This window comes from Dermacentor albipictus, chromosome 5 (genome assembly GCF_038994185.2).
Source record: "Dermacentor albipictus isolate Rhodes 1998 colony chromosome 5, USDA_Dalb.pri_finalv2, whole genome shotgun sequence".
Classification (NCBI taxonomy): domain Eukaryota; kingdom Metazoa; phylum Arthropoda; class Arachnida; order Ixodida; family Ixodidae; genus Dermacentor; species Dermacentor albipictus.
The window spans coordinates 148,791,429-148,814,670 of NC_091825.1; the positions used below are offsets into that span (position 1 = coordinate 148,791,429).

A 23,242-nucleotide genomic window follows, 5' to 3' on the forward strand; every position below is an offset into this window, starting at 1 on the left:
TGCGCTTCTTCGGCGCAAAGCGAGCCTATTTGACTGGATGACAGGCCGACATATTGCTCGTTTCTTTCCTCAGCAGCTGTGAAAGGAGACCAACATTTATCTTTCCTTGGTTGCTTCCAGAAGGTTCGAAGGGAAAGAAAGAGCGGTTCCTTGGAGCAGACTGGCTAAGATTTGTTCAATATCGGGCATAGCGGGACCGCTATTTCAAGAATTGCAGAGGGAAACTGTGAGTGTTGCCAAAGAAATCTGTGCCGTGGAAGTTCGACATAAAAAAACGGGAAGCGCTATCTGCTAAGTTATTTTGCTTTACCATTTTCTCCTTTTCGCTTAGCACGTTTCAGCAAAGTAGCGATCATGGACTAAATATAATCGGCGGAGTGCTGGCTTTTTAAAAATAGCCACAAGGAGAACACATGAAAAAGTGAAGTATAGTCTAGATAAGAAAATTGGAAAGGTAGTGATGACCGAACAACATTTTCAGGCAGTGCATTCAAATCATGAATACATCTTGGGGGAATTCAGAATTTGAGTAAGCGGGTCCGTACGAAAGCCGCCTGTACGTTACGGCTATACTTAGGACGAGAGTTCTTGGATGTTTTACGATACAGGCATGCGTCTTACTCGAAATACTGTCTCGTGAGTTCAGAGGTAGTTTTATTTTATGGGCCCTGCCACACCATTGACACCAATCATGGCTTTCCTCTTACAATAGTTGGCAACCGTAACAATATTACTCATATATTCCTAAAACATTCTGATGAATTATTTTAATAAATGCCATCGAACACATCGCAGAGGTCCTACTCCTCGCGATCCCGCATAAGCGGGCTATCTCCGGAACCTCAAGGCGCATCCGATGCTTGCAGCTTTCAGAGCGTCAAACATTCCTATATTAAGCAGACTCACGGAGAAATATGTCTGTCGTTCTATGCGCAGCTGAAGCGAGCACCTTGAGTCGATGATATACGCTAAAAGATTTCGCGGGATTTTCGCGCATGGTCACAAACAGTGATTCTCATCTCCCCCACCAGGTGCCAGCGGCTTGTCCCTGTGTGTGGACAGTTAACGGCATCTTTGTTGACGGCTGCGCATCGCCATTCTGAAAAATGAGTCACGTCCTCGCAGACGCCGCGTATCACAACGAGGAGAGCAAGAAAGAGTTTCAAAGTGCCAAGGACAAGCCCGGCATTCATATCCACAATCCCGTAAGTAGAATTGAAGATATACGACCAGTGCTGCACCAGCACTCAACCTCTAGGGTTGCAACTTGGGGCATGACAAAAAAGAAAGAAAGAAAGAAAGAAAGAAAGAAAGAAAGAAAGGAAGAAAGAAAGAAAGAAAGAAAGAAAGAAAGAAAGAAAGAAAGAAGGAAAATTAAAATAAATTATTGCCAAAACCACTTTGCGATTATGAGGCACACCGCAGTGGAGGACTCTGGAAATTTTAATCACCTGGGGTTCTTGAACGTGATAATAAATTTAAGTACTCAGGTGTTTGCCTCAAGTACACAATTTAAGTACACAGGTCATTTTGCCTCAAGAAAGAAAGAAAGAAAGAAAGAAAGAAAGAAAGAAAGAAAGAAAGAAAGAAAGAAAGAAAGAAAGAATTTGGAGAAGCTAAACTGAATAAATTACATAAAATAATAAACTTCAATAGCTAACAATAAATTGGAGAACAAACAGGTGCAGATGATAGTATAGTTAGAATTAAGAGGAAATAGTAGGGCAAGTCTTGTGATGCTCAGGGGAGTTAACCGGTGGAATAATTAGAGCATTACAGTGGATTGTCCATGGAAGAGAAAATCAGCCTTGGACGTAAAGAATTAGGTGGGGTGATGAAATTTGAAAATGAAGGCAATTTGATTTTTCTGCGGTGAGGTCCCCCTGTTTTGTCAGCAGGGTATCACCTTTGTTGAACAGCCGCAGCTCTGTGAACGTTACTGATGCAAAATACACGTTCTTTTTTTACCTAATGTTCAATGTGCACACAGAGTTAAAGAAAGAAGAGAAGAGCAGGAAGTGAAAAAGCGCTCTGTCCCTCTCGGCTCGTCCCTTACTTCTGTTATCCTACCTGTGCTATGAACACAAAGATTAACCGTCACTATAACCCACTTAAGCTTTCACGATTTCACGTCATATTTCTAGTTCACTGCTTATATCACCGAATACAAGGGTCGATCTCGGAGCCTCATGTAGCCTCATGTTCTCGCGCTGTATCCTGGTGCATTAATTTATACAGGCACGCCCACTATGACCTATGGCTTTAAAAAAATATACTAGCGATCGCGTGCTATCAGCTAATTTCCCACTGATGTATAGTTCTGTAAAATCTAGGCTATACATGCAGCCAGGCGTGTTGTGGTGAATAGCACTAATGTAGTTGCTGCATATTCTCCCAAAACATATACACAGGAACTCTAAGTGGATTTGCTTACTCCGTGCGCACATTAGCAGTGCCTCGATTCTGCTTCTGCCATCGCTGTCAGTAGGAGCAAGCCCAAAGTAAGGACCGCGCGCTCGCATGAGTTTCCATGAAGAGAGCGAGAAATCATGCAAAGAAAGGCAGGTAGGTTAACCAAAGGCAGTTCCGGTTGGCTACCCTGCACGGGGAGAGGGAGGCAATAGGGAAGAAAGGGGAGCGGAAGTGGGAGAGAGAAAGAGAGACGATCACAAACAAACCGCATCCTCTATAAAGCGGTAGGGAGCGATCTTAAAATCTATCGTGAAGCCCCGTAGATCACAGGAATCTTAGTAGCGCGAATAATACTTTCTGCACGGATGTTCTTTGGGAGAACTGGCCTAGAACTTTCCCTTCTAATAGTGGTCAACTGTTCAACTTATCCATCACTCTGCACATCACTTAGTGTACCGCACTGTACATGTGCCCTAACTGTTCAGGCCCCAATCAATGCAAGCTAAGAAACGCCGCCGCTGCTTGAAAGTAATTGGGACAAATTAATCAGTGAAGAAGCCTAGCTGCACGAATAGTTCCAGTTGGAAATGCGTTATGCATAAGAAGGCCTGTATCACAATCAAAACATAAATGTGGCATAGGAGGCCTTCTTAATTTTCGTGATAGGGAAAAAGACTCCAAGATGATGTCACGACGCCAACGTCAAAATAAAGCGTTTTGCATTTTCGACCAAAAAAAGAGATATAGAAAAAACGGGGAGGGGGGGTCCCTAAAAATGGATAAAACTTCGTGAAATCCCATGCAGGCGGGCTCAGAATTACAATTAAAAGCGACTCGTATCGGACGCGCAATAAATACGGCGGTGTACGCGGACTAGCTCAACGATAATGTGATAAGCAGCATGCCTACAAGGTATGAGATCGTGCATGCTTCTAGTTGTGGGGAAGGTCACACAATTCAGTCAGGGACTGCTAGAGCGATCATTTCCCAAGTGATGGTTTTCAGTCAGATTGTAAACCTCTCTGGATGACGTCATACGCTGAGCACATTAGAACCACGTCATATACTGGCTCCGGGCCCACTTAGGACAAAAGATCGGCGACGTCCCCAACCTTAACGAGGCGGCACACGAGGCTGCGCGCGCACTTACAGACCGCACGGTCTGTGAGCGTCCCTGCTCCCCGACCACTCGGGGAGCAGGGACGCCCCCACTACATACAATGAAATCACTAAACACTACTGCCTACAACGTAGAGAGTATAGCACGCCACACCGAACGCTCGCTCGAGCTCAAGCGGTTACACTCAGAATGCTACAAACAGACACATACCCCACGCAAAACAGACTACACCACTACATGCCGGAGCTCTACAAGTCTTATTGCACTAAATGCAATACCTCGCTTAGCGTCTCTCATATACTCTGGTAGGGCTCGAAAGCTCACATAAACTCCGAACCGGGCAAGCGCAAGTTTGAAGAAGCAATCCGGAGTGAAGAACTCGCTCCTCAACTTTGGACCGTTCAGCTCTGGTCCACGACGCCGCCAGGAAACTCAACCTCCCGATTCCGTCGTGGTAGACGCCCACTCCATGAGAGCCCAAAGCTCTCGTGGCCTGCAGGACCTTGAATAAAGTTGATTTCCTTCCTTCCTTCCTTCCTAGTATTATGTGATACGGAAGACGTTGACAGTGCTTGCGTGCCCTATAACCTGCCTCTCCGCGATGGAAGTTGAAGAGCGCAAAGAAAGTATCACAACTGATGGGAGGATGATTGGTAGAACAAATCCGTATGCGCAACTACGCAGCAAAGTAGTTTTGCTCAAAGGGGCGAGCCTAGATCAGCTCACAGTGGGCGTGAGCGTGAATAGCAGGCTGGACGGCTGTTGCTTCCGGAGGTGCGAGGTAAAGAGAACCATGCACTAGATTTCTGGAATTGCAGCATACTAGGCCACGAGAAGGTTCATTGCAGTGCGCCCACGCGTATTAGGGATATGAAACTGCGAGCCTTCATTCTTTCTTCTGTTTTCAGAAAACACCGGTAGAACTGCATCTCCCAGGAGGAATACAGAAGTTCAATGACGTCTTCATGGAATGCACCTTTCGGAAGGATATGAAGACGTATACTGGCAACCTTTGTTTCAGTCTTTCTTTTTTCGCTTAATCTATGCGATTTATTTCAACCGCCATGCAAGTTACACTCCGCTTTTGTCGGGCACTAAAACAGCATTCGGGCATTTAGCGGAGTGCTTAGTGTGGCAGCCAAAATGCTTTTACTTTATGAACCTGCTGCGTTGTAGAGGGGTGATATTAGGTTCACCGGCTTCTCACTCTGGATTTAATTTTCGTTCTCGCTGTATAGAATAGGCGCTATTTTACGATCTTAACAATTACAATTCTTTCACTCACGTTTCTTCTTTAAAGGCCTGATAGGGTGCATTCTTTCTTATTCCGACATGCCCCTTCTATCACGGAAGAAAAATTGGCAGCAAAAATAAGGTAGACGATACTTAAAGCCTGCGTCATTCGTTCATCAGTGGTGCCGTCGTACTTTTTGGTTTTATTTGATTCTCGGTACATGCATGAGAGTAAAATGCGCGTCACTGGCCGTATGTATCGCGTCTGTTGCGGCTTTGCACCATCAGCGTGCATGAGAATATACAGGAACAATACAAAGAATTTTCACTTTAAGAGTGTTTTGATGCGCCTGCATATGTGCACGCAGGAACTATCCAGAATACTTGAGGTGCGGTAACAATATCGACTAATACTTGTGAACCTGCGCTTGACGAACAATGAGTGACTTCATAAATTTGCCCAGTGAATGTCAGAACAACAGAAGATAACCCATCATGTGACGACACACTCATATTGCCCCAAAATCTATATCTGCCTTGCAACTCTTCTTTTTCTAAAGAACTTCACTCGTATTAATTAACATTGGAGCACATGTAGACCCAATTCGTGGCCCAATATGTATTCGATACGTTCTAGAGGTCATTATTTCCACTCGTTCTCGAGATTTTTTGAGGTGTTATCTCGACTTGTAGAACTGTATTAGAAGTGCCTGAAGTGGGGGCACACCGGAACGTATGCTAGAAGGCATCGGGGCGCCGCCCACTGCGCAGCGTGTCCTTCGAGTACTGGTGGAGTGCGCGTATGGACATGCCGCTGTTGGAGCTGATCACGGAGCAGATCAGGCCGGGCATCCTGAACCACACGCTGGACGACTACGACATCAGGCGCTACATGATACCCGAGGTCAGCTACAAGTTCGAGCTGGGCAAGAGACACGAGCTGCAGTTCCACCTCGGGATGAAGGAAGGATTCCCAGTGTACTCGGTCAGTCGGTCGTCCTGCAGACGTGTGTGTTAGCAGCATGCGTGGCTTTGTCGGTCACTGTGGCGTCCCGACCAGCTCGACCGTTGCATTCACATGCGGCGTGGAATGCGAAGGTGCTCGCGCACCGACATCCAAGATCTCGGCGCATGTCAAAGCACCTGAGGGGGGTCAAGAGTCAAAAGTCAAATGCAAAGCGGCTCGTATGTCGGTATCTGAGATTCGGGGGCATATCAAGATACCTCGGCGGGGGAAGAGGCAAAATTCATCCGAAGTTTCCACTACTGTACACTTCTTTCACAGTTCCCCTATTTGCTTTTGGACGTTAAAATCAATCAATCAGAATCGTGTTAATGAAACGATGCAGGGTACTCAGATAAAGAACATTCCACACGTTGGCGTAGTAGTTCTGCGGAAACCCTCAAGGTGGAGAGAAGTAATGAATAAAGGGAAAATGAGAATCCACCTGATCGTAGCAATTGCTACAAAGGAAACCCATACGGGTTCCTCGAAAGAAAAGCCTCAAGGTTGAAGAAAAATTCGTCCTGGTCCGGGACTCGAACCCGGGACCACCACCTTTCCGGGGCAGCCGCTCTACCATCTGAGCTAACCAGGCGGCTAGCAGATGGCAGGGCGAAGTCGAATTTGTCGACAACACGAAGCAAAGGCAAGAGTTTGACGAAGTAGTTCTGCGGAAACCCGCAAGGTGGAGAGAAGTAATGAATAAAGGGAAAATGAGGCTTTTCTTTCGAGGAACCCGTATGGGTTTCCTTTGTAGCAATAGCTACAATCAGGTGGATGTCTCATTTTCCTTTTATTCATTCCACACGTTGGGATGTGAAATTTTGAGTAGTTTATGTTACCCTGGTAGGTATAGTGTACCGAAGTAGTACATATTGGGTGGTGTCCAGTTGCTGCGCACGAAGTCGTTGGTTCGTGTGCCTGCCACAGCGCTCGTACTTCGATCGACTAGGACAGTCTGAAAACAATCCAGCGTATGAGGTCAAAATTCTATGCCCATTCCTTTCGCATACCACAGCCATAACGTTTGGGCACAAGATGTATTGCGTTAATAACCGCGCAACCAGCGAAAAAAAATTAATTCTACCCGAGAAAACTATATGAAAGAAAGGCGCGTGAACACTGTACCAGCTCAATGATCAAAAAAAGCAGGCAATCATGTCGGGCATTTAAAAGGTGTTCGTACATGCTACGCAAAAACTTGGCCCATATAAGCGTGATTACAGTTGTTATTGTCTGCTTGCAAGTAGGCACGAGCATTCGTGCCTTCGTAGAACTTCTGCAACCTTATCATCAACGACGGGGTTCCAGCTCTTAATACTGCCTAGTTTCGGCAGGCGGAAACTCATCCAGGGCAAAATAAGTTCAATTATAACAACGGCCAACCAGCGGAACTGACTTCGCATGTCAGGAGCTAGGCTATAGTTAGACTATGCATATAACGGCCCTATATAAGCAAACGTTGATGCATGCGCGCGTTTGTTATTGGTCAAAGTGTCGCATCATTTTTCGTGTGATTCCTACCGGCCGTCGTAGGCACATTTCAGTTGCACGCTCAAGACTGCTGTAGCGCGCCCTCTGGCCAGTGCTGGTTCGCCATACCGACCCACTCAAACCCAAACCACTATGCTTATAAGAACGGTAACGTGCCACTCCTAAAAAAAATGATTTTCTTTTTATAAGAAACTGCTTTTTTTTTGCAGAGCAGTATACCGACGAATTGTATATTTTAGTAATGCTTTTTATTGTAATGTGACGAATTAGCGTCGTTACAGGGAAATTTATCCGGTGCACCACGAGATGGCGATACCGCGAGCTCTCAATTTAAATATTCCCGCAATGACGCAAACAGTCACGCAAGTACTATGTACGGTCAATGAGTGAACTGCGGCGAGTAACGACGGAAAGTCAAAACTCCGCGCACCGGAATCGAATCGGCGAACTTACGTTTCGAGTTTAACAGTGAATTTGGTCACTGTGAGGCCGTTCGTCCGCATCTATCGAACGGACGCGTCGGTTCCATGGGCAGGCTTATAATTTCACTCAGGGGTATACTTGTCACCGGAGTGTTTGTTACACATTCACTGGAACCCGTGCGAAGAAAGAGGACGGCGAAGCAGCAGCTCGTCCAGTCCTCTTTCTTCGTCCGTGTTCCAGGTTGCGCTCCACCATGTACTTACTGAATATAACTTCACGTTTGATTTTTGCGGCTCCTTGCATAGATAATTAAAGCTTGAGGCAACGCTTTGTCGTTTCAACACGCGCCGTTGTCGCGAACGCAAGACGGAGTCTGATAACTTCCGGGCTAAATTACAATCGACACTTTAGTTTCACCGCAAATAATTGTTATCTGCATAGAAATGCCTCCATAATTGACAGGTTTCATAGACTCACATATACTTAAAACTAATCATGCAATTCAAAGCATGTATTGGGCCAAGAAAAAGAAAGATAGTACCATTCGTGCATCCTGTGGCAGTTAGGCGCGTATATTCTATTTACTAGACATAGTTTAAAAGAAAAACAAAGCCGTCCCATAGAACGTGGACATCATATCAAGCGCTAAGCAACGCGTACACAAGGAAGATACATATATACAGGACGGGCCCTAGACATACTTAAGGTTTAATTTTTATTTCTCTATGGTTTAATGACGAAAAAACAACAACATAGGCACTTGCGCAGAAACTTACACATCAATCTAAAGGATTCCTGTGCCGCTTGATATACTCTTTCTTTTGCATGAAAGGCCAGTGAAGGTGTACTCACACATTTAGCAGTTTCGTTGTTAATGCACAAGGCCTCGAAGATTTTCCTAGCTTGCTGCATCGCAAAGCTGCGCGGGACACGGATGCCCTGAAAGTCTGGCATGCATGAACGAGCACCGCCAGTAGTGATCGGCCAAATATCCCCCCCCCCCCCGGGCAATGACCTAACAGCATTAGACACAAATTGATAAATACGTGAGGACACCTTCACTGGCCTTGAATGCCCAAGAAAAAGAGTATCTCAAGCGGCACACGAAGTATTTAGAGTGACAAGTACGCCTTCTCCATCTTTTTGTAGGTTTATGGGCAAGTATGTATGCCGCTGTGTTTTCGTAATTAAACTTTCAGTTTATATCTAGCGTCTGTCTTGTCATAGATATGTCTCTTCCTTGTGTTCGCTTTACTTAGCGCTTGTTATGATGTCCGCGTTCAGGTATCACTAACTGTCCCAAACTTCTGCTTTGATTGCTACCATAAAAGTCATGCTTGTTTAAGCTCGCAGCAGTTTGGAGGTGCGGATTTATGTCTTTTGTTCCTGGAATTAACATGTTCAAATAGTTATTATGGTGAAAGTAATTACCTCTATATCAACACTGCTACGTTTCTCTTTGTTCGTAAAGTGCAGCAGATGAAGTAGGCACGTGTAAATGTGCAACTATATCATCTGTAATAATGCGCGGGCGCCTTCTGTTTAGGGAGCGCGTTTCGATTCATGAACGTAACCTTGACACGGCCTGCTGTTCATTTACGTGCACCGAAATATTGCTGTAGCCGAACTGCGAGGCTTTGACACCACAGAATTATACTTAACTCTGCATGCAATATGGCACGTCATCTAAAGAAAAACTATGCGACTTACGAAAAGTGAAGAAGCTCCAGCGGCAGAAACCACGCGTTCTACTCGGATTTTGTGTTCATTGAAGGTTCAGTGAGTCTACTATACTTTGGCGTGACTCTAGGAATCTTGCGCAAAGAGTCAGTTCTCGACAGTGGGGTTCAATAGATCTTGACGGTTGACTTAAGAACATTGAGGTCGTTATTGAGTGATCTTTTTTTGTTGTATCTATCGACTTTTTCACATCCTAATAAGAAGAGAGAACAGCAACAGTATTGTTATTGATGAACAACCAGAACAATAGAGATTCACTCGACAGGGTAGATCAATATTAGCAACAAGAAGCGTCGGCCCGGCTGCTCTGGCGTTGCTGCTTTAAATTACATGAGCGCTGTCAAGGGCTCCTTCCTCGACATCGATTCAATTAAATATTGCTGTGCGCTCGAAGTCCCAGAAATTGTGACATATCTGTATTCTGAACTGAACAGATGATGTGGCACGTGCGAATCACAGCAGAAAACTGCCATTTGTGGTGCAGCACGCAGTGAAGATTAGTCAACGTCGTTGCATGAAATCGCTGTACGTCTCGTTCATCTGCAGACAAGATTCCAATGATCCAACGTTATGCTTCTGCCAATCCTTTGCTGGAAACTTTGTGGCTATGAAATGTAGTGAACTGGGTGAAGTGCTGTCGTCATTACAGCAAAAAAAAAAGATAATTGTTGAAGGCGCTTTTTTTCTGCCTCAGTTCATATATGAAATGATTGCCCCCTGCTTACATCGGTGATTTTCACTCCAACCCTGCACTTGCTTTCTGATTACTTACCTCTCCTTTCATGCGTCAGATGCTTCCAACGTCTCCTATAGCTTCGCGCCCTCACCACTTGTAAAAAAAGCTGCTGGAACGCTTTTCTGTCCGCAGTCAAGGGGTGTTCCTTCAGGACACGTATTTATGTCAAGAGGTCGGTGAACCTAATAAGAGCCCCCTTTGGACATCCAAGCAAGGTATTAGGTTGCCAAGCAAGGTATTAGGTTGCCTTGCCTGGAACAGGCAATAGACATTACAATGAAGACACGTTCTTTAGTTGCATTATCAGCATAAAGAAAAATGCACAGAAATATTGTGCCCATGTATCACGCACAAGATTCATGGGCATATACAAAAAGTGCTATTTTTACCGATAGTCTGTGTTATGATACCGAAAAGGATACGTAACCTTAGAAACAACACAGCGAAAAAAAATAATCCTTTAAGCGAAGTTACATAGTGAGGATACAATTCTGTTTCCGAAATAAACGGGCTGAAGCATGGAAGGTCTACCCCACGGCTAAATAGTACATATAACAATACTCGATGATGCAGCTTGATTACTTGTATTCTTGTAGGTTTTAGTGGTGATGGATGGCTAAAGTTTTTCAGTCTCAACGAAGCTCATTGTAAAGCGAAGCCACAGGCTGCTGTAATCGAAATAATATTGAGGCGTTTACCTGTTTCGTCACCGGTGCGTCAACACGAATCGCGGCCCATGCGCCGCTTACCTGCGCTCTCGTAGGACTACAGATTCGTCGTGATCCGCGTGCAGATGAAGAACAGTCATTGAAGAGATAGAGAAAAAAATGAAGATGAGAATCTGAAACTGTACTGACTGAATATCGAATGATTTGGAATGACATTAATTGCAGTAGACGGCGTAGAATTCATGGCGAACCAGCTTTTGCAGTTCTTGAGTGGCGCGATCTAGAAGGCAATAGAAAAAACGACGCTCGGCTTGCAACGGGTGGCGTCAAGCACACAGCATTAGCCTCGTTAGTACAGCGCTACGTGGAGATAGCTAGTCGTGTTTTCTTGTTGCAAACAGCTTCGTGGAACTGACACGTGGCTTTGTTGACTCCAGTCCTACTTTTGTTAGCTTTACGGAGGTGAACGGGTGTAGCGTTCAGTCTCATCTCCTAAATATTCTTCCAGTACACACCATTCTTTCTGCTTGTTAGCAGTTTTCATTTTGACGCTTCGCGCACATCACGCGTTGAAGTTTCAAGCAAACGCCACCCGATCACCCGTGAACACGTATGTTTAAAGTGCTACCTCGTTTAAGAACCCGAAACGTTTCAGCGTCGTGTACGAGTGGTGGTGGAGTAAGACGATGGACTTCCCGCTGTTCGAAGTGACGAGCGAACAGTACAAGGAGAACAAGCTCCAGTACTACATCGAGGACTACAACACCAAATCCAAGGACGTAGGCAACAGGGACTTCTACTACGTCATTGGGCAGGAAACGCGCACCAGGTTCTATTACGACGTCAAGGACCGCTACCTCGTGGTCAGTACACGATATATGTTGCGTTGTCTAGAAGGGAAATGCTCGTTCCTCCACGTGTGGTGTCCGATAGGCTGTACTTTCATCCGAGGGAAATGCGTTTGTGGCACAAAGGCAGTTGTTTCGGTGCACGTTAATGACTAGATGGCAGCAAAAATCGGCTGGCAGCTTTTCATTCTAATGGGTGCAAGACCAGATGAATTGTTCAATTCTCAAATTATTGAGCTCAACAAAAAGGGTACTGAAGGAATACCCTTAATTGAACGAAGCTAACAGGCGATTCCTCTGGACACTGCAGTGTAGAACATTTGCACACTGCTAAAATATTGTTTTTTCTTTAATTCTTACAGGCTTCGACGCGGAATAATACGGTAATTAAACGAAATGAAGCAGGCCTGCTTCGCACACACTTTATGAACAAAGAAAGTGCTATCAAAGTATCTTGCAGGATTACGTGCTTACCCTATATGCTACTCTGACTTTTGAGAGATCTAGCACTGAAAAACTGCCCTGTCAAAGTGGATTTCTGGTATCTCATAAACGGCGGCCGATTGAGCGCGTTTTATTTTTTAAGTCAAATGCAGTCATGTTACGGCAGTAAGTTAGGACTCTGCGGCAAAGGTTATAACGCCAATATTCACAATTTGCTTGTCTTGTGGGATGAAGACCCACTGCCCCCACGTGGCAGCGCCAAATGTAGTTGGGGCCAGCGGTGGGGGGCGACGCAGCAGCAGCAGGCGGGGTTCGCTTAGCATGCTTAGCCGGCAATTGTTCCACCTGCGCTTCTCATAAATTTTTCACAAGGGTGTATCAACACATCTTTAGAAACTATCATCTTCAGTCCCGTTTGATATGTCATTTTTGTCCTCTTTAGATGCGCTACCTTCTACTTTCAATATTTTCGAGGTGTCAAGTCTGTGCGCCCACTTGTATAAAGATACTTAATATTACAAACTAACTATATTCAGCGCATTCAGCATTTGCATTTAAATGGACGAATTCGATTCAAGTGGGTGTAGTGGTTGCATAAGGACATCATTTTGTGCTTTTCACCAGTGATTGATCAGTGAAGACCTTCCATGAAGATTTCTTTCACAGGAATTGCCATATTCCTAAACTTTCCATTACGGACGTTATGTGCACGATTAACCACCACCGCGGCGGTCGCCACGCTGTCATCCCAGTCGCTGCCTTTAGTGGTGGGCGTCCGAACACTTAGCGATTTTCTTACGCACGTGAGAGCAACAAACTTCAAAAGGACAGGCTGTTGATAGGTGAGTTGGTACTCTATTATGTGATGTAGTATTGCATCACATAATTCAGTACCAACTAGCTAAATAGTACGTCCTTTGGAACTGCTTCTAGTTCGACGGGCCCTACACTGTCAAGCTGTTTACACCCTTAAGGGTGTTTTCTTTTCGCACTGGTATCGCCTTTATCATTAGGGCCTCGCAGAAGTTTATAGAGGACGACAGCGAAGCCTTAAGTGGACGTGCGATCACGAAATACATGTTTGACATCTTTCTGACAGCCTCTGGCGCATAGAAATATCCAACAGGAGAGTTACATATATCTCTCTCCCTGTGAGATTCTCTTGTCGGATATTTCTGTGCTCCCAAGGCTGCAAGAATAAATACATAGTTTTATCTACGCGCTTGTCATCGCAAGTCTAGTTAGAGCTCCGCTGTCGGGCTCTAGAAATTTTCGTAAGGCCCTAACGGTCAGTGTGTTACCAGTGTGACCAGAAAACGCTCTTAACATTTTTACAATATACCGACAGCTCTTTATGTTGATCCAAGAATTCTCATTTCGTTTCTGAGCATGTGTTGGTGGGCTAGTTGGTTAGGCATGATTACAAAAACGGCGCCGAATAAAACAACACACGAAGAAGGGAAACACGAGACAGCAGTACGTGCTGTCTCGTGTTTCCCTTCTTCGTGTGTTGTTTTATTCGGCGCCGTTTTTGTAATCATTTCGTTTGCCGCCCTCGGTGTGCTGCGCTCCCGTTCGCTATCCTTTATTCGCATCCGAACCAGACTGTTTCCGCGATGTGCTGCTGCTGCTTGGTGGGTTTGTGCCTTTGTTTGTTCATGAAAAGAGGGTGCGAAATGTTTGCGCCGTCTCGGTCGTCTTGCATGCGCGGTTTGCACTACACGTCACGTGAGAGGTGTTTTGTGGGTACGAGGCCAGATTCCAACACAATTTGATTCTCGTGCCGCTGAGTACAAAGCTAGTGAGGTGGTTTATGACAGTCTGGTATACGCTGTGCCATTTTATCGCAATATTCCGCATTGAAGGCAAAAACGTGTAGGTTACTGTGTACGTTATTCGTTTTTTTGTGTTATTTGCTGAGGAAGAGTTATGACATTGGCGTCACGTTGGTTGAAATGAACTTGTCTTTAGTGGTTAGTGCATCCTACTTCTTTCCTCGCAACCTAATTAGTTACTGTTTTTCTAGGTAAGAATCGACGGCAGGTATTCTCTGTTTGAGCTACTCGAAAGGTACGCTGATGCCTCACCCTACGACCGCTTCTACATAAAAGGTGACCTCGACATAAAATCGATCCGAATTCCTTACGAAGACCCTCTGGTAAGTATAATGGAACCCCAGTACTATTTGCCAGATGTTTGACTGCTTTCTGTGCTTTTGTTGGATATCTTTGTAACTGTATCGCAAATAATGAAACGCTCTGACGTTTATTCACTTTGGCTGCGAATGATTGTACAGATGACACGTGGTCAAACATGTTTATTTCCGTTTCAGGAGCCTTAATCAGATCGAATCGAAACAACAGATGCGACGAACACTTAAGCATTTTTCTTTGTGAGAATTGTTTGCCACTGGCCTGCAACTTCGCTAATGAGATGTGCGCTGTCTTGTCTTGACCAGTCGACGATGAAAGAATGATGATTTAGAAAAAGATAAGGCGTGGTATGGTGTGACATGACAAATGAGGCCCAAAGGGGCATACCACGTTGGGTTAATTATGGCTTTCGGGTGGGCTTGATGCGAACAGAAAACAATTTTGATTTGCAGGTTATTTGGAAGGGCATAGCTTCGCGTCTTTCTCCCATGGTGTATATGGAGAAAGAAGAAAGGAGAGAGTTTAGTGTTATGTGTTGTGCAGTACTCATTTAACAATTCCACCAGTATGTGCGTTGGTAGACTAAAACAAGAAAAAGTTGTATGCGCTTTTATGTGATGAGGGCATGTAAGCCTCGACGAACAGCGCGCTTCTAGAGAGGATACCTCAACAGCGCGAAATACAATATGTGCATTAGAGTCGAAAAGACCAAGTGATCAAAATGCGGGAATGCCTGGAAATGAGCTCCTTTGCAGGTTGACAAATATGTTAGTGACTTTGCGGGCTTTTGTGTGAAAAGGTCGTTAGGCTTGTGAAAAGAAAGCAAGGGACTTCATTCTATTACACATATTTTAAAACGATTCCTTATTTGAATCAACAACATTTAAGCAGTAATCAGACAGAACCCTAGATGTATCTCTGCATCCGGTTGACGGGAGTCCTTGATGAGCTGGTGCATGGCATAAGCTAGCGATGACCAGACTGTTGGGCGGAGGTACACACGTCTGTGTCATTACCACTGCCCTACGTGTCCACGTTGTTTGCGAATACGCCTTTTGATTCTCGCACATTTCTTCGCAGCCGGTGCCTCTGTCCCTGCCTCTCACGTCAGCGGGAATACTGAAAGGTGACCTTTACGAGATAAAAGGGAAGAATCCAAGGAATGCCGAAGAGTTGAGTAGACTGACAACATAATACACGGTGGCTGCCACAAGGAGCTGTTAGCCCCCGTTACCCCATTTCGAGATCCTCTTCTTTTTCTTTCTTTTTTATTTCTTGTGACATATTACTTGGTCTTTTTCTCGTGATTGGATGGTTTGAGGTAGGTTCTAAGCATGCGAGATGTGCTTGCGAGCTGCAGCTACTAGACAATATACACTAGCTGGCAGGCGTGTTATCGGATTTTGGCTGGGTGGTCTCTGCACACGATAAGCATACACCATACACAATAACTTACTGTTCTCACTTAGTCCGGTCTGAGCCTTTGCGAATGATAAATTGCTTTTCTGTATGGTCATAAGTCAATAGGTCGCCAAACAAACTGAAAGCGATGCACAACAGAAGTCATGCGTCTGCACCCCTCTGTTGAGGCATGATTTAGACATTAGTGTGGTTATGCCAAAGTGTGACACACGTTGTAAACCAAGATAGCTGTTCGGAGGAGGATCACGAGTGAGGATGAGGGCACGGGAATGTTTTGTATAGCACGCTGCGACGAATTTGCGGCAGCATGCCGCTTTCACTGCGTGACATTATGAGCTTTTTCGAAATAGAACCGCGATCATATACCTAATTAAAGGTGAAAAATCCGACGACACGTAAGCACTTATGAGTTGTGAACGCGCAAGCATTAATGTCTGATTGAATGCCGCTGAGTGTTCCTTAGAGTTACCAACTCCTCGCGGGTAAGCGAGCGCGTTGTAGCGCTCGGTGCGTTCAGATTTGGCCTTAGCGAGGCGCAGTTAAAACGCAAGCGATAGCTCGCGCGGATAACGCTGGCTTGCGAGAGCGAAGGCGACGTGGCGTCGCGGCGATGCCCTCTCCCCTCGCACAACACCGGGTGCGCTATCGCGGCCAGCGGGTGCTCCCACTCGCCCGCTCTGCTACGTCGAGGCGCACTCGTGCCGTCGCGTCGCAGCTTACGGCAATGCAATTTTAGGCGCCGTTCCGCTGCTGCAGACGACAGACGCCATCTTTTTTCGCTCATTGGGTCATGTGACGTTTTCACATCAATACGTACAAAATTAAATACTGGCTAACACATTTGCTACTAGTGGTCTATGTGACGCCATCACGGGAGGATCTCAAGGGTAGTGGCTTAAAAGCCACCGTCCATGCCCTACTTCGCGCTTTGTCACTCAGAGAAACAAAAAACGCTGTAAGTTGTAATACGTGACAAGTAATACCATTTTATCTCTCAGCTATTTGAAACGCCCTTTAAGCATGAAGTAGTTATTCATACACTTTTATGAACATTACGCAGGTGAGGAAAGTCATTAACCGGTGTCCTCAGTAATCTTTATTATCTGAACAATCATTATTTCACATACTTCATTATTGTATGCTTCCACTCCGGGCAAATGTAGTGTAACTCACGCATAATGTGACTAATACTAATTTAAGAAAGAACTGCAGTGTATTGGAAGGCATAGTGCTTCGAGTTCTTGCAAGGATATTAGGAAACAAACAGCTTTAAACCTAATGCATGCAACTTTTCGTATGCCGCATGAATTAGAATGCATTGAGCATATGCTAACATATATAAGCCTATTAGGCACACTAGAAAAAATTTATTCGCTTAGTTTGACTGCCCAGGATCACACAACCGGTGCGCCGACAAACACAAGAAGAAAAAAATAAACTAAAGGAATTGTAGACATAGCGTCATGCGCCCGCATCTGTCTATTTATACACTCTGTTCAGTTCGAGCATCTTTATGGTTCTCAAAGGAAAAGCCCGCCCCCAGTTCCTGGAACGGCCTATAATCCGCCTCGAGCTTCGCTCTCCATAGCATCACGACCTATTTCTCAGAGGATTTTGCCAGAAAGAACACTCATGTCGCTGTGGAAAACTCGGTTTGTGCACTGGGGCTTGCAGCACATGCGCTTACTACGGTACTTCTTGACCGTCGCACGCGCGAAAGAGGTAAACAAAGGCATGTGCCTGCACGGCAGCTGTTGGCACAGCCCGACCTATAGCCAGGTGAAAACGTGCTCATACCGTGTTGTCGTCGGCTCGTCCTCCTAAAGCCGTTTCTCTGCCTCATCACTACAAGGCGCTACCGCCTACTGGCATTGCGAATATGCTCAGCAATTCACTTGAAAACTACTGTTCGAATGCACGAACACAGAACCCCATATTCTCGGGACAGATGTACGCACCTTGGACTGAAGCTTCTCACAGTCGACAGAAGATCTAGGACACGTACCCTTGCGCCTGGTGGAATTTAGAACGACGCATCACGTTGCCTTTGCTCATGCAGACAGTCTGGTCTCCATGGTGACCGGCGCGCTGACTGCAGCACGCGGATTCCGGATGACGGTCATTGCAGGGCGTCACAGATCTTTCCGAACGATGCGGACTTACGTTCATTTTTTATAATTTCATTTTTTTACTATGCCTTAAGGCTGCCCACCTTGAAATAAAAAAAAAGATGAGAAAGACGCGATTCACATTCGCGATTGCAACTGCGATTGCTTATCGCAAGGCAAGAGTGCCCTACACCGGCAAGTTTCCAGATACGCGCTAAGTTCGATGACTCGGCATGGCTGTTATCGAGCGCTGAAGCACGAACATTTTCAAGCTTCGATTTAACAAGTACTTGGTGTTGGGCTAGTTGGTGCCAAAGACAGGACGTCCATTCCTTATGTCCTCCCCTTTCTGTCATCTTCTTTTTGGCGTTAAATCAATATTTTGGGGATTCATTCTTGCCAAGTAAAACTCAGACTAACTGTGAAACATGGGCGCATCTCTTGTCGTTTCGATTGCCGATGCATTTACTTCGCAGCCTAACGTTTATCACCGTGTACGTCATAAGCATCACCCAGCACTTGGAGTAGCATGTCAGGTCATCAGTCAGGCTAACATCTCCAGCATATTATTAAACCATGTATCTCCCTCTCTCTGGCGGCTTGTGGAAGCGACAACAGTATGCGACAGTGGCGCATCGCATTTCCAAGCGCATTTGGGAAAGGCGATGCGACGCCGTTTACATGTAGCGCCTCAACTCTCGCAAAAACGTAGCGCCACGTGGTGTCGTATAAGTGAAGTGCAACCGACTTCCGGTGCAACTGGTTTCCGGTTGTGGGCCGAGTGCACGTTGGTGGTTGAGTGCCGAGAAATAGACAGTTTTAGTTTAGCGTACGCAACTTATAGCGTACGCTATACGCTATAGTGTAGCGGACGCGAAGCAGCGCACGTTTTTTGCAGCTTTAGCTGGCCAGCGAGATCTTCGGATCTCGGAGGCCATTAGTTGTCGTTGCGGCTACTTTCCGACTATAGCGATAGGTAGCGCTGACATCTCGCATGTTTCTTTCATTATGCTTCGCCTCGTTCGAAACGAGAAGCGATCTCGAAAACACCACAAGGTTATCCATAATACCCTGTCGTCGAAGCGGCCTGAGACTAAGCGAAAGCCGTTTACACATTCACCGCGTTTACATGAATGCGACAGTGTCGCATCGCATCGCATTTCTAGCGCATCACATTCATGTAAACAGCAGTAATGCGCTAGGAAGGCGCATCGCATTAATGCGCCAGGCGAGGGTAGATTTACGGGCGCGAGTCGACTCTCGCGGGGCATGTAAACGCAGGATCGTCGCATTAGGAATGATGGGAAGTAATTACCAACCAACATGGCGGCGGTCCCGGCTGCCGGCTTCGAATTGAATTTGGCGTTGCTTTTGTAAAATGCACTTCGTTCGCAGCAAATGAATGTGTAAACGGCTTTCGCTTAGTCTCAGGCCGCTTCGACGACAGGGTATTATGGATAACCTTGTGGTGTTTTCGAGATCGCTTCTCGTTTCGAACGAGGCGAAGCCTAATGAAAGAAACATTCGAGATGTCAGCGCTACCTATCTCGGAAAATAGCCGCAACGACGACTAATGGCCTCCGAGATCCGAAGATCTCGCTGGCCAGCTAAAGCTGCAAAAAACGTGCGCTGCTTCGCGTCCGCTACACTATAGCGTATAGCGTACGCTATAAGTTGCGTACGCTAAACTAAAACTGTCTATTTCTCGGCACTCAACCACCAACGTGCACTCGGCCCACAACCGGAAACCAGTTGCACCGGAAGTCGGTTGCACTTCACTTATACGACACCATGTGGCGCTACGTCTTTGCGAGAGTTAAGGCGCTACATGTAAACGGCATCGCATCACCTTTCCCAAATGCGCTTGGAAATGCGATGCGCCACTGTCGCATTCATGTAAACGGGGCTATTATTCATTTGCTGCGAACGAAGTGCATTTTACAAAAGCAACGCCAAATTCAATTCGAAGCGGGCAGCCGGGACCGCCGCCATGTTGTTTGGCAATTCCTTCCCATCATTCCTAATGCGACGATCCTGCGTTTACATGCTCCGCGAGAGTCGACTCGTGCCCGTAAATCTACCCTCGCCTGGCGCATTAATGCGATGCGCCTTTCTAGCGCATTACTGCTGTTTACATGAATGTGATGCGCTAGAAATGCGATGCGATGCGACACTGTCGCATTCATGTAAACGCGGCTATTTCAGTCAGGAGCATAAGCAATACCGTAGTCTCGGAAACTGCATGATGCATGGCGCAAACACCGAAGAAAAAATCTCTGACGAAATAACGCCGTAATGCTAACCTATTTTCGGCAACGACCATACTTCGGGAATTTTTGCTTGCTGAAAACAGCTCGGCGATGACAGACGAGAAGTCAGGTAAACACGGGCATTGCGATTTGCTTTGCAATCCGCTTTTGTTAACGCTGTTTTTGACAAATGGGGTGCGAACTTGGACTTTAGGCCCCAGGCGGGCTCAATTGTAACTTTGAGCTTCCATCGTTATAAAACCTGGTTGATGTGTGTTAGTGGAGGGCTGCACGAACAGTGTTGCAAGGACGCTGCATTCAAGTCGCCTCTGAAGCAGCAGTTCGTCGATCGAATCGCGCCGAGCAGCATCATAAAAACGAGAGCAACAGAAATATCGGTTCGCTGCAGGGTCCGCTGCATGAATTCATTAGTGTATTCAGTAAAGTTGACCGAACTAATTTCAAGACCTGGGAATGTGTGTTTACCACAGCCGCGCAGCTAAGCTGTTTATGGCATGGACTCTTCAAACATGCACGTGTAGAACAGTTCTGTTTCACAAACATTCATGCAATGATCTACAATGCACATTGAGGAAAGTTTGCACTCTTCGGAGCTTATCTTGTCCACGGATAATATTCGTCGCTTATCTAGCGTACCTTTAATTTCTTTAGCGCTGTAGGCCCGGCAATTACAGGTCATGAACGGCATTCGTGATATAAGCGTGACATAGCATTTTTCACAGGAAAGTAAAGATCACAGACCCGCCGTGGTTGCCTAGCGGCTGTGGTGTTACGCTGCTAAGCACGAGGTCGTGGTATCGAATCCCGGTCATGGCAGCCGCAGCCCCTACGGCGTGCCTCATAATCAGAAAGTTGTTTTGGCACGTAAGATCCCATAATTTGTAAAAGGTCACAGAGTTTTAAAGAAAGATAGCATAAGCAGGACAGATGACGCGATTGTCGTATGGAAAGAAGCTCCGAAGGGTGTAAGTGTTCTTATAGTGCGGTCGAACAAGAAATGCTTGAGGACGAAGCAAACGTTTCGACAAGGCGAACTTGTCTGACCAGTGCTTCAGTCACACGGGACACTTTCCATTGCGATTGCCTGGTCTTTGCAAGCTGCGGAAGAGAGCCAAACGCAATGGAGAAATTCGATCCTAATTGAACTTGATATCGATCAAAAGTGCCTGCAGTGACTGGAGTATAAAACAAGTTGGTTCCATGCCCAAGCCATCTTTTGTACGATACTGTTGGTCACCTCAAATGTCCATCTTCCTATGGAAATCTGTCTTTGTTTGGACGAACCCCGACTCAGTTTCATTACGTTGTCTATCCTACGCCAGGTTTCGGCTCGTGTTCGGTGACCAGTCGCTGCAGGTTCCTCTCGGCGCCGAGCACGAGGAGTTCGCTCTGGAAGTTACGGGCGAAGAAGACGGCCTTTGCACGGCAAAACTTAACGGTGTCGAACTGCCGGGCGTCATCAGCAAGGGTCCCTTCCTCGCAGACAGAATGGTCTTGGAGGGCGACGTGGACTTCCACTGGGTCATCATTGTAAGGAAGCTTCGCGAAGCTCGCTTTGAAACTTGTCTCCTGGCTTTTGCACTCTGGTAAAATGTACCTGAATGTCGCGAAATATCATGTTTTCGTTGCGATCAAAAGATCGATGGCGTATAAGAACGAAGTTAAGAGATTCTACGTTTTCGTCGCGTAATACGCAACCGTACGTTGGAACACTGGACCCAACCAGATCGACGACACAAGTGATTACACAAATGGGGCCAAGAAATAAAATTTGTATGCCTCACAAGTTCAAAAGAAGCCACACGAGCATGGTGCACTGGATTCGCCTTGGTGCCAGAATAGTGTGAGATGCCAGAAACACTTGAACATATATTTTGCGTGTGTCCCGCGTACGCGCAAGAACGACAGCAACTTGTCTCTTCCATTGCAACGATCCATAAGAGACCGCTATTAGACGAGTTTCTTTTAAGTCCTTGGCCTAATGCAAACAGCGCAGTCCTGGTAACAAGTGCCGCTATAGCTTTTCTCCAAGCCACTAGGCTGGACGCACGGCTTTAGAGAAACCACGACTCTCTGAATTTGTATACACGCATCTCTTCCTTATACATCATCATTCATCAGCCCTTTCCCTCCCCGTCCCTTTTCCCCAGTGTAGAGTAGCAGGCCAGAGCAAGTTATAGCTCAGGCCGACCTCTCTGCCTTTCTGTAAATGAATGTATCTCCATCTTCTACGTTTTCCCACCAGATTTTGTATGACAACAAGCTTCACAGTATAACTCGCAGCCGTTTTCTCCATGTAGTTGTAAATATTTTGACACCACTTGTAGTGACACTTGAGAATATTGTTTCCATTTTGTCAGTATCGAGAGCTTCTGTGCATACGCCCAACCTATTAGTCTGCATTTTTCAAGCGATTGAAGCGTGAAAAAGCAAATTATATGGAAATAAAAACTGCGAGAATATTTAGGGTTTGTTCAAGCTTCTAACGATTCGAAGTTTCAATTAATCTGGCCGTGATCATCCATCAGCTATAGCCTCGGAATTAGCTAAGATTGTAGGGCGACCACACCGCAAAGGCATTATTCCCGGGTTTGATGCCCGGATGAAATTTATGGAATGTAACTGCGAAGTTGAGTTCTCCGACACATCGAAATGGGTACATTGTAGCATATTATGGCACTCATGACGATGTACATTTTTCTTTGCTTGAGGCTTCCTGCGCCTTGCTTTTAAATAAATATGTCTTTCAACAGAACAAATCTGGCGGGCCTGGAGCAGCGATCGAAGACAGCAAAGAAGAGGAACCAGCAAAGGAGGAAACCAAGGAGAATTATGAAGACTCCAAGGCCTAACACGACAGTTGCGGCTTCAGCAAGGCATATCTGCCTCAATAAAATAAACTAGGCTTGGAATCAACAAACTGTCTAAATCATTAAAATGAACACGACATTTGCATTTGTTTCGAGAATATTATGCGCTTCAGCTTATGAAAAATATAGCTTTGCGATGAAAGTGTAACAGCATACGTGACTTCATTGTCGGTTATAAGGTGTCCACTGTTAAGCACGCATATTTTATGCGGATTGTATTTCATAATGTAGTCGGTTGAGAGAGGGCAGGTTAATTGAAGGCTGACGAGAGAGGGCTTTAGTCAACTGCAAATAAATA

General features: G+C 45.8%; 1 protein-coding gene across 2 annotated transcripts; it reads left to right on the forward strand.

Moving 5' to 3' along the window:
* The first annotated feature begins 89 nt into the window (after positions 1 to 89).
* On the forward strand, positions 90 to 22,994 carry LOC135897631 (uncharacterized). Of its 2 annotated transcripts, none has more exons than XM_065426315.1 (8): positions 90 to 226; positions 1,032 to 1,205; positions 4,441 to 4,529; positions 5,537 to 5,750; positions 14,148 to 14,279; positions 15,355 to 15,446; positions 21,397 to 21,604; positions 22,828 to 22,994. In XM_065426315.1, exons 2-8 carry the CDS (start codon positions 1,107 to 1,109, stop codon positions 22,924 to 22,926), a joined length of 933 nt encoding a protein of 310 aa, XP_065282387.1. In that variant the 5' UTR covers positions 90 to 226; positions 1,032 to 1,106; the 3' UTR covers positions 22,927 to 22,994. The 2 variants fall into 2 exon arrangements, with proteins under 2 accessions (XP_065282387.1, XP_065282388.1); XM_065426316.1 differs by lacking the exon at positions 5,537 to 5,750 and adding an exon at positions 11,485 to 11,692.
* The last annotated feature ends 248 nt before the right edge of the window (positions 22,995 to 23,242 follow it).